At 37.7% G+C, this 11,787-nt stretch overlaps 1 protein-coding gene across 1 annotated transcript; it reads left to right on the forward strand.

The window, feature by feature from the left end:
- Positions 1-1,376: 1,376 nt before the first annotated feature.
- On the forward strand, positions 1,377-11,719 carry kdelr2b (KDEL endoplasmic reticulum protein retention receptor 2b). The gene is made up of 5 exons (XM_079595812.1): positions 1,377-1,784; positions 2,419-2,519; positions 5,539-5,697; positions 8,366-8,618; positions 10,635-11,719. The coding sequence occupies exons 1-5, from the start codon at positions 1,694-1,696 to the stop codon at positions 10,667-10,669; spliced, it is 639 nt and encodes a 212-aa protein (XP_079451938.1). The 5' UTR covers positions 1,377-1,693; the 3' UTR covers positions 10,670-11,719.
- The last annotated feature ends 68 nt before the right edge of the window (positions 11,720-11,787 follow it).

Genomic DNA, 11,787 nt, shown 5'->3' on the forward strand with positions numbered 1-11,787 from the left:
ATTTCTCTCAATTCTGACTTTATTTCAATTCTGACTTTGTTTCTCTCAATTCAGACTTTATTTCTCTCAATTCTGACTTTATTTCTCTCAATTCAGACTTTATTTCTCTCAATTCAGACTTTATTTCTCTCAATTCTGACTTTATTTCTCTCAATTCTCACTTTATTTCTCTCAATTCACTTTATTTCTCTCAATTCAGACTTTATTTCTCTCAATTCTGACTTTATTTCAATTCTGACTTTGTTTCTCTCAATTCAGACTTTATTTCTCACAATTCTGACTTTATTTCTCTCAATTCTGACTTTATTTCTCACAATTCAGACTTTATTTCTCACAATTCTGACTTTATTTCTCTCAATTCTGACTTTATTTCTAACAATTCTGACTTTATTTCAATTCTGACTTTGTTTCTCTCAATTCTGACTTTATTTCTTGCAATTCTGACTTTATTTCTCTCAATTCTGACTTTATTTCAATTCTGACTTTGTTTCTCTCAATTCAGACTTTATTTCTCTCAATTCAGACTTTATTTCTCTCAATTCTGACTTTATTTCTCTCAATTCTCACTTTATTTCTCTCAATTCACTTTATTTCTCTCAATTCAGACTTTATTTCTCTCAATTCTGACTTTATTTCTCTCAATTCAGACTTTATTTCTCTCAATTCTGACTTTATTTCTTGCAATTTCTGACTTTATTTCTTGCAATTCTGACTTTATTTCTCTCAATTCTGATTTTATTTAGCAATTCAGCTTTTATTTCTTGTAATTCTGACCCTATTTCTTAAAATTCAGACTTTATTTCTTGCCATTCAGACTTTATTTCTCTCAATTCAGACTTTATTTCTTCCCATTCTAACTTTATTTCTTGCAATTTCTGACTTTATTTCTTGCAATTCTGACTTTATTTCTTGCAATTCTGACTTTATTTCTCTCAATTCTGATTTTATTTAGCAATTCAGACTTTATTTATCTCAATTCTGACTTTATCTAATTCTGACTTTATTTCTTGCAATTTCTGACTTTATTTCTTGCAATTCTGACTTTATTTCTCTCAATTCTGATTTTATTTAGCAATTTAGACTTTATTTATCTCAATTCTGACTTTATCTAATTCTGACTTTATTTCTTGCAATTTCTGACTTTATTTCTTGCAATTCTGACTTTATTTCTTGCGATTCTGACTTTATTTCTCTCAATTCTGATTTTATTTAGCAATTCAGACTTTATTTCTTGTAATTCTGACCCTATTTCTTAAAATTCAGACTTTATTTCTTGCCATTCAGACTTTATTTCTCTCAATTCAGACTTTATTTCTTCCCATTCTAACTTTATTTCTCGCAACTCGAGATTTTTCCTGCCAAATCTGCCTTGATTTCCCTCAGTTTTGTAGGCGTCAGTGAGTCGGTGTTTTGGGCCTCCTCGCGCCCCCTACAGGAAGCCAGCGCATGCGCAATCCACACATTAATTTCCCAGCGATATTTTCCTCCCAACGCGGATCTCCAGCATCATCCCGTGTCTCAGCCAACCCGCAGTCAGGCTCTCAGTGTCGGCCACGTCCCCGGGCCACGTCGCGCTGCTCTCGCCATCTTTCAGTCGCGAATACCGTGTTTATAACGCTGTCAGAGGGAATAACATCAGCACTTTAAAGCGTTCCCTTCATACACCTCAACAACAACAACAACCCAAAGAAACATGAACATCTTCAGACTGACGGGGGATCTGTCCCATTTAGCAGCCATCATCATCCTCCTCATGAAGATCTGGAAAACCAGGTCGTGTGCAGGTGAGATATATGATGCAGTCATTGTGTTTCCGAGTGTGTGTGTGTGTGTGTGTGTGTGTGTGTGTGTGTGTGTGTGTGTGTGTGTGTGTGTGTGTGTGTGTGTGTGTGTGTCATTCACATTTGTTCCGTGTGTGTCCGGCTGATCAGAGTCTATAATGCAGCTACTCCGCTCATAAACTCATGCACTAGGCCTCATGTGTGTGTGTGTGTGAATAACGCTGAAGGATGATATTTGGATGATTCATGTTTAATGACAGTATTTGTGTGTGTTTTTAACCTGTTTTCATGCACGTTTGTGAGTTGCATCACTCTAAAGTTGCGCTACAGTTTGGTTTTAGTCTGATAAAACAGAAGCATTAGTGCAAACTGAATGTTAAAACCCCGTGTAACTTTGGAGTTTTGCACTGTATGTTATCAGACTGTAGATAAAGTTCATTCATTCAGTCCGATTGCATGCTCTGACCTGTGACGTGGCAGCAGGATGTCATTAGAATATGATGTATATTTGACATAAACACTGGAGCTGTACATGTGTGTGTGCATTAGCAGCATTATGCGTGTGTGTGACTGTGACACGGGGTGTAAATCACACTGGATTGTGTTGACATGCATCTTGTTGTTGTTTGTTGTTCAGGAATATCTGGGAAGAGTCAGATTCTGTTTGCTGTGGTGTTCACCACCCGCTACCTGGACCTGCTCACGGCCTTCATCTCCTTCTACAACTCCTTCATGAAGGTGAGAGTGAACATCCGTCCACTTAAACATGCTCTTCTTTCTTATTATTGCATTATATCGAGGTACAGTATGTGTAGGAGATATCGAGGTACAGTATGTGTAGGAGATATTGAGGTACAGTATGTGTAGGAGATATTGAGGTACAGTATGTGTAGGAGATATTGAGGTACAGTATGTGTAGGAGATATTGAGGTACAGTATGTGTAGGAGATATTGAGGTACAGTATGTGTAGGAGATATTGAGGGACAGTATGTGTAGGAGATATCGAGGTACAGTATGTGTAGGAGATATTGAGGTACAGTATGTGTAGGAGATATCGAGGTACAGTATGTGTAGGAGATATTGAGGTACAGTATGTGTAGGAGATATCGAGGTACAGTATGTGTAGGAGATATTGAGGTACAGTATGTGTAGGAGATATTGAGGTACAGTATGTGTAGGAGATATCGAGGTACAGTATGTGTAGGAGATATTGAGGTACAGTATGTGTAGGAGATATTGAGGGACAGTATGTGTAGGAGATATCGAGGTACAGTATGTGTAGGAGATATTGAGGTACAGTATGTGTAGGAGATATCGAGGTACAGTATGTGTAGGAGATATTGAGGTACAGTATGTGTAGGAGATATCGAGGTACAGTATGTGTAGGAGATATTGAGGTACAGTATGTGTAGGAGATATTGAGGTACAGTATGTGTAGGAGATATTGAGGTACAGTATGTGTAGGAGATATTGAGGTACAGTATGTGTAGGAGATATTGAGGTACAGTATGTGTAGGAGATATCGAGGTACAGTATGTGTAGGAGATATCGAGGTACAGTATGTGTAGGAGATATCGAGGTACAGTATGTGTAGGAGATATCGAGGTACAGTATGTGTAGGAGATATCGAGGTACATTATGTGTAGGAGATATTGAGGTACAGTATCTGTAGGAGATATCGAGGTACAGTATGTGTAGGAGATATCGAGGTACAGTATGTGTAGGAGATATCGAGGTACAGTATGTGTAGGAGATATCGAGGTACAGTATGTGTAGGAGATATTGAGGTACAGTATGTGTAGGAGATATCGAGGTACAGTATGTGTAGGAGATATCGAGGTACAGTATGTGTAGGAGATATTGAGGTACAGTATGTGTAGGAGATATTGAGGTACAGTATGTGTAGGAGATATTGAGGTACAGTATGTGTAGGAGATATCGAGGTACAGTATGTGTAGGAGATATCGAGGTACAGTATGTGTAGGAGATATCGAGGTACAGTATGTGTAGGAGATATCGAGGTACAGTATGTGTAGGAGATATCGAGGTACAGTATGTGTAGGAGATATTGAGGTACAGTATGTGTAGGAGATATTGAGGTACAGTATGTGTAGGAGATATTGAGGTACAGTATGTGTAGGAGATATTGAGGTACAGTATGTGTAGGAGATATCGAGGTACAGTATGTGTAGGAGATATTGAGGTACAGTATGAGTAGGCGCTGCTATACGAGAAAGCTTGTTGAAAAATGAATGGAGGAATTAATTTAAAAGACATTCAGGGTTTGTTGACTCTTGGATATGGATGTGCATTTACTCCACCCGAAATTTATTATGCAATTATTGTCAGATTTTTATTGCTAATATCACTGAAAAATAATCTTGTCAAATTGTTTTGGACATGTCAGACATTACAGAATATCTGCCAGTAAAAAGACTCTCTGGTGTTCAATACTGACTGAAGATAATAAGATGACATTTTTTCTATACTATATAATATAATATGTATATATATATATATATATATATATATATATATATAAAATCATGCTACTAGACAATATTCACCTATAAAATATATAAATATTAAATAAATTAAATAATGAATATTAAAAAAATAATAATAATTGAATATTCTGTGTTTAAAGGCACGCTATGTAATTTTTTGCCACTATAGAGGTCGATTATATAAAACAGGCGTAGCTTGATGACGCGTGACTTCGGCTCAGCAGTGGAGCTTTTATTATTATTATTATTATTCAGATCATATATGTGTTTAGATATATTTGAGTGTGTTGATAGTTATGTTATGGTCCTCGCATAACATGTAAATCAAGAAAACGAGATTTAAACAAAAAGACACAGGTGAAAAATACATATTATTAAATGTATTAAAAATGTACTTAAGTATGTTTTTAGTACAATACAAATATACTATAATTTCGAATACATCCAAACAGTTGCTCACCTGTCTAATAAAACACAAAATATATTAAAGCGTCTTTGGTGTTTCCATGGTTTCTACAAACTAAAACCGGAAATCAAGGGTATGATGTCATTGATGGGCGACACACGGTCCGTGTCGTGGTTAAAATTGCGTATTTCTCAGGATTAAAACATTTTTGGAAACATTTAGGATAATGTAAGTACACAAATCAACAAAATATTTAACATTGTTTTAGTGGTTTTTGAATATTTTGATCCAAAAATCTTACATAGTGTGCCTTTAAGTTAAAAATAGAGCATCAAATGTATGTGTGTGTGTGTGTACAATTAAATCTACTGATTTTAAGGACTTTAATGTGGTATAAATGCAAATCAGCCTTGTATTTATTCCCTAGTTGCTTTATAACAGTGTTTTCAAACACAATTACCGAATTTTATGAGGTTTTCTTTTTTGACATATTTTTTAGACATGATCAAAATCTTCATCGTGGCTGATTTTTATTTTATTTTATTTTTTAATCTGATTATAAATACTCTTTGTTTTTGTATTTCCCATTAATTTATTTCCGATATATATGTAACTTCTGACCTCAAAGATCACAGGTCTGACCTTTATATTAATGACCAATGAACTCTTTTCAATCATGTCTATGATTTCATATTGAAATATTGAAGTCACCCAGTTTTGTACCAATTTCCAAGGGGTGTACAAACATTTAATAATTCATAACATAAAATTTTTCTGTCTGAAATGTCCACTGAGCGCTGGAGTTTTCTTGTAACGGTGTGTTGTTGTTTGTTCCTCATGTAGATCGTCTACATCGCCTGTGCCTACGCCACGGTTTACCTGATATACGCCAAGTTCAAGGCCACGTATGATGGAAACCACGACACGTTCAGGGTGGAGTTCCTGGTGGTCCCCGTCGGAGGCCTGGCGTTCCTCGTCAACCACGACTTCTCTCCTCTGGAGGTGAGTGAGTGAGTGAGTGAGTGAGTGAGTGAGTGAGTGAGTGAGTGAGTGAGTGAGTGAGTGAGTGAGTGAGTGAGTGAGTGAGTGAGTGAGTGTGAGTGAGTGAGTGAGTGAGTGAGTGAGATAGCGAGAGAGTGAGTGAGAGAACGAGAGAGTGAGTGAGAGAACGAGAGAACGAGAGAGTGAGTGAGTGAGTGAGTGAGTGAGTGAGTGAGTGAGTGAGTGAGTGAGTGAGTGAGTGAGTGAGTGAGTGAGTGAGTGAGCGAGAGAGCGAGAGAGTGAGCGAGAGAGTGAGCGAGCGAGAGAGCGAGAGAGCGAGAGAGCGAGTGAGTGAGTGAGTGAGTGAGTGAGAGAGTGAGTGAGCGAGAGAGTGAGCGAGAGAGTGAGAGAGAGAGTGAGCGAGAGAGTGAGCGAGAGAGCGAGAGTGAGTGAGTGAGTGAGTGAGTGAGCGAGTGAGTGAGTGAGTGAGTGAGTGAGTGAGTGAGAGAGTGAGCGAGAGAGTGAGAGAGAGAGTGAGCGAGAGAGTGAGCGAGAGAGTGAGCGAGAGAGTGAGAGTGAGAGTGAGCGAGTGAGCGAGTGAGTGAGTGAGTGAGTGAGTGAGTGAGTGAGTGAGTGAGTGTAAGAGAGAGAGAGAGAGAGAGAGAGAGAGAGAGAGAGAGAGAGAGAGAGAGAGAGAGAGAGAGAGAAGAATACAATTATTTTATGCGCAGATTGTCAGTGAAGCGGCTGATCGGTAGTAAATGCTCCATCTGAACATCAGAGGGCGACACACACACACACACACACACACACATATATACATACATACATATCCCTCTGATCACCTGAGGGCGACACACACACACACACACACACACATATATAAATATCCCTCTGATCACCTGAGGGCGTCACACACACACACACACGCATATATATACATACATACATACATATCCCTCTGATCACCGGAGGGCGTGTCTCACACACACACACACACACACACACACACGCCCCGCCACAGAAGTATGATAACACACATCATTCCAGGAAAGCAGGAAAACTCTAAAGCAGTATTTTACAGCTTTTTCCAGTGTCCTGCAAACCTTTACAGAAAAAAAGTTTGTTTCCAGAAGAAAATAGTGTCACAGTCCAGATTTAGTATGTTCAGTGACGTTTAATTTTTGTTGTAAAAAACGTTATTAATTTAGTTCACCTGGACCACAAACCCAGTCTGGAGCCGCACGGGTATATCTGTGGCAATAGCAACTATACATTGTATGGGTCAAAATTATCCATTTTTCTATTATGCCAAAAATCATGAGGATATTAAGATCATGTTCCATGAAGATATTTAGTAAATGTCCTACCGTAAATATATAAATCATGTATTTTTGTGAGTGAATGCAGCACAATCGTGAACATAAATGCACAACTTTAAAGGAGATTTTCTCAATGTTTACATTTTTTTGCTCCTCAGATTCCAGATTTTCAATAGTTGTGTCTCGGCCAAATATTGTCATATCCTAACAAACCACACATCAGTGGAGAGATTATTTATCCAGCTTTCATATGACGTATACATCTCAATTTAAAAAAATTGACCCATGTGACTGGTGTTGTGGTCCAGGGTCACATATAGTCTCTCTGGAGTAAACCGTGATGTCATCGTCCCGCTCAGTTCAGTTCTCCTATAATGCTGTCAGTGCAGGAGATCAAGGCAAGGCAAGTTTATTTATATAGCACATTTCATACACAATGGTAATTCAAAGTGCTTTACATAGAAGAAATTAAAATAATCAAAAGAAATAAGAATAATTAAAACAGTTTAGAATAAAAAATAAAATACAGTGCAAACAGTCGGACGCACAGTGGCACAGCTCATTCAGTAAATGCACAGCTAAACAGAAGTGTTCTGAGTCTGGATTTGAATGTGGCTACAGTAGGAGCGCACCTGATCTCTTCTGGAAGCTGGTTCTGGCTCCAGCATAATAGCTAAAGCGGACTCTCCATGCTTTGAGTGAACCCTTGGTATTTCTAGTTGATGTGATCCTAATGATCTGAGTGATCTGTTGGGTTTATATTCAGTGAGCATATCTGCAATGTATTGAGGTCCTAGGCCATTAAATGATTTATATACCAGTAATAATACTTTAAAATCAATCCTAAATGTGACTGGGAGCCAGTGTAAAGACCTGAGGACTGGTGTGATGTGTTCATGTGTTCTGGTTCTGCTCAGCGTTCTGTACGAGCTGCAACTGTCTTATGGTCTTTTTGGGAAGGCCAGTAAGGAGTCCATTACAATAATCCACCCTGCTGGTGATGAAAGCATGCACAAGTTTTTCTAAGTCCTGACTGGAAACAAAGCATCTAATTCTTGCAATATTTTTTAGATGATAGTATGCTGATTTAGTTATTGCTTTGACATGACTACTGAAGCTAAGGTCTGACTCTAGAGACACACCAAGATTCCTGACTTGATGTTTAGTTGTTTGACCTCTGGAGTGAAGGTGTGCATTCACCTTGAGAACTTCATCTTTGTTTCCAAACGCAATGACTTCAGTTTTGTCTTTGTTTAACTGAAGAAAGTTTTGGCACATCCAGCTGTTTACTAGATCAATAATAGTGTTGAATATTAAATGAAATCTAGAAGAGAAAGTGTTAGTATTAATGGATCTCTTGGTTCTAGATCCTGTGGACTTTCTCCATCTACCTGGAGTCGGTGGCCATTCTTCCTCAGCTGTTCATGATCAGCAAGACTGGGGAAGCGGAGACCATCACCACACACTACCTGTTCTTCCTCGGCCTGTACCGGGCCCTGTACCTCATCAACTGGATCTGGCGCTTCTACTTCGAAGGATTCTTCGACATGATCGCCATCGTCGCCGGCGTCGTTCAGACAATCCTCTACTGTGATTTCTTTTATCTATACGTAACAAAAGGTGAGTGGTTTCTGGTTTAAAACCCCTTTAGATGTGGTGTGTGTTTGTATTTATTAGTGTGAATGGTTATGAATAGGGATGCACTGATATATACATTTTGACCGATAATCAGGGATGCTCATTTCGGTTAATTTTCTCGACCGACAACCGCCGCTCGTTATCCCCTTATTAACCGTTAACTGATAAGATTATAATATTGAATTGGCATTAAATACAAATAAAATTAATGAGTGTCTGTGACCCGTTAAAAATACAACAAAAAAATGATCACGGGTTTATTTTAACGAGCAAACACATGATCACGCACCCGCAGCATTTCTGGCAGTGACAACAGAGAAAAACAGAATGAAATAATATATATAAAAAAACTACACTAAATATATTTTTTAAACTTAAATAATTACGTGTGCAGACGCACCCCGTGAGTTAACAAATATAGGCTATATACTTTTTTTTTTTGAAACATGCAGCAAACAAACAACAACAAAAAAGCTAAAAATATATATGTATTTTTTTTCTTTTAAACCGTCTAACTGATAGTATTAATCGGTCAAAATTTGTACTTTCGGTTAAACGGTCAATATGAGCATCCCTACCGATAATCCTTTATATTTGAAAGCCGATTATCGATATATTGGCCGATAAACCTAAATCCAAATGTTTATATAATTTTTGAGAGCCTGATTACAAAAACTAAAGTCTCATCATGTCCCAATCACACAATTATAACGTTCTCATTATAATGTTATGTAGCCGATATGACAGGCATGTTGCACTTTACTGTATTTTCATTTTTTGAAGTGATTCAATCATATTTCAAGCAATTCAAAGCATCATGTTGAGCAGTGCGCATCTGAAGTGTCTCAGCTGAAGGAGATCATACATTATTTATCGGCTTTAATATATCAGACAAATTTTCTTATTGGGCCGATAACGATAACATTGAAAATGAACATATATCGGCCGATACCGATATGGTTATCGGCCTGATGAGAACATTTGGCCAATATATTAAAGCTGATAAATAATGTATGATCTCCTTCAGCTGAGACACTTCAGATGCGCACTGCTCAACATGATGCTTTGAATTGCTTGAAATATGATTGAATCACTTCAAAAAATGAAAATACAGTAAAGTGCAACATGCCTGTCATATCGGCTACATAACATTATTATTGTGTGATTGGGAAATGATGAGACTTTTGTTTTTGTAATCAGGCTCTCAAAAATTATATAAACATTTGGATTTAGGTTTATCGGCCAATATATCGGTTATCGGCTTTTAAATATAAAGGATTATCGGTTACCGTATCGGCCAAAATGTTAATATCGGTGCATCACTACTGAGAATCACTGTCTTGATGTTAAGCTTGTATGACTGAAAAGAAAAAGGCTTTTCTGTGTTTTAAACTGCCATTGATTGTGAAATCAATGTGGCAAAGTATTTTTGAAGTTTCGCAATGATCAAACATCACTGTCACACTAATCAACACGGAAACACCCATGGGATTTAAATACTCAAGACCAATCGAATTTCAAGAGTAGAATGTTTTAGAAAAGCTTTTTTATTGCCAGTTTGAAATAGAACTGCTACTTTTTTCAATGCTTGACACTTTTAGTTAATACATTTTGGGAACGAACGCGTCACAATATTCCTCATTTAAATAATGAATGCGCAGAATAAAGGGGCGGGGCCTGGTTGAGTTAGTTAGTAGTGTGTTAAACTGACGGTTATGGTAAGGGGCGGGACTTTCCCAAACACACTCAAAGCGCTCGACCAATCACAACACACTGCTCCAGCCGACCAATCAGAGCACAGTGTGCTTTTCAGAAGGAGGGGCTTCATAGAGACAGGAAGTAAACAGAGCGTTACTGACAGACTGGGAAGAGAGGAGCCGCAACAATGGAGAATATGAGGAAAATAATCAACATTCAAGCAGGAAAACCTGTTGTAGTAGAGCTTTGTAAAAGGGTATAATAGATCCTCCTTAATAAATCTTGTCCGTCTCTCTTCAGTGTTGAAAGGAAAGAAGCTGAGTCTGCCAGCGTAAGGGTCTCGGACCGGAGCGGGACGCCGAGGACGAGTGAGACGAGTCAGTGCGAAAGATGAGATCCGTTCCTGGTCACTTCAGGTGCTCTGGATTCAAGCCCAGGCCGTACCGTGGCTTTTCGGATTCCTGTTTTATGCATCTTGTCTTACCCCTTTTTTTATTATTCTGTATAAAAGAAAGTTTTCTACATGAAACGTGTGCTATGATTTGACCGACGGCATCACAAACGAGCTGATATTGCCTCATCAGGCGAGGCTAACAGGGACTGATTCTTATGATGAATATTGATTTTGTTTGTAAGAGTATTTTCAATCTGATTAAATGTACATGTTTTCAAAGAGATTAAAGGAGTGTTTGTTGCTCCGTAGGATAAAATTGAATGGAAAAAAATATTTGTTTTTGCTGGATTTCTTCATGCAATAATTATTTGTTAAAGAAGGTCGGTCATAATTTAGCGGTTCCCCAAACCGCTTGTCTAATTGGGTTCAAATAACACAATTTCAATGCTTGAAAGATGGAAAATATCAAATTTGTAGTTTGAAACAGCTCAACACATGGGAACCGCCACTGTCTGTCAGCGTACAGTATTGACACTGCCTTTATCACTGTAAATGGCTTCTTAAAGAACCAAAAAATAAACCGTACAAATGTTCTCAAAGATTATTATGCCGTTTATTTTTAGGATTTTTCTTTTTCTTCTGAAACTTGCTTGCTTTGAGGGTTTTTCATTTTTTAATTGGTGTAAAATGATCGGCTGAAACTTGGACAGGCCAAATATTAATCATTCATCCTGAATCACTTTTTCAGCAGAAAGTTTTGACCAGTGTTACTTTATCAAAATGTTAATTGGTGAGGTGTTAATTTGAGTTCTGATCTATAAGATATTTAATGGAGAGAACCATTATATACAATACATATATTTAAAAAATCAGTAATAACCACTATTTTAAAACCAAATGTTGGGTTTGCTTTCAACTGAGCTTTTGCACGGTGCTACAGCCTCAAATAAAGATTTAATGGGAAACACTGCTTGTTTTGAAAATTGAATGCCATTTTGTTTTGACTCATAACGCCACGTATATTCAGGTTCAACACCATCATCATCAACACGAAAAAAC

Source organism: Phoxinus phoxinus (genome assembly GCF_949152265.1).
Source record: "Phoxinus phoxinus genome assembly, chromosome: 21".
Lineage (NCBI taxonomy): Eukaryota > Metazoa > Chordata > Actinopteri > Cypriniformes > Leuciscidae > Phoxinus > Phoxinus phoxinus.

What these genes read in the sequence shown, in the direction of transcription:
- kdelr2b (XM_079595812.1), top strand. Translation starts at nt 1,694, where the DNA reads ATGAACATCTTCAGACTGACGGGGGATCTGTCCCATTTAGCAGCCATC. An exon ending in GAAAACCAGGTCGTGTGCAG is followed by an intron (nt 1,785 to 2,418) that starts GTGAGATATATG and finishes TTTGTTGTTCAG; the next exon opens with GAATATCTGGGAAGAGTCAG. An exon ending in TCTACAACTCCTTCATGAAG is followed by an intron (nt 2,520 to 5,538) that starts GTGAGAGTGAAC and finishes TTCCTCATGTAG; the next exon opens with ATCGTCTACATCGCCTGTGC.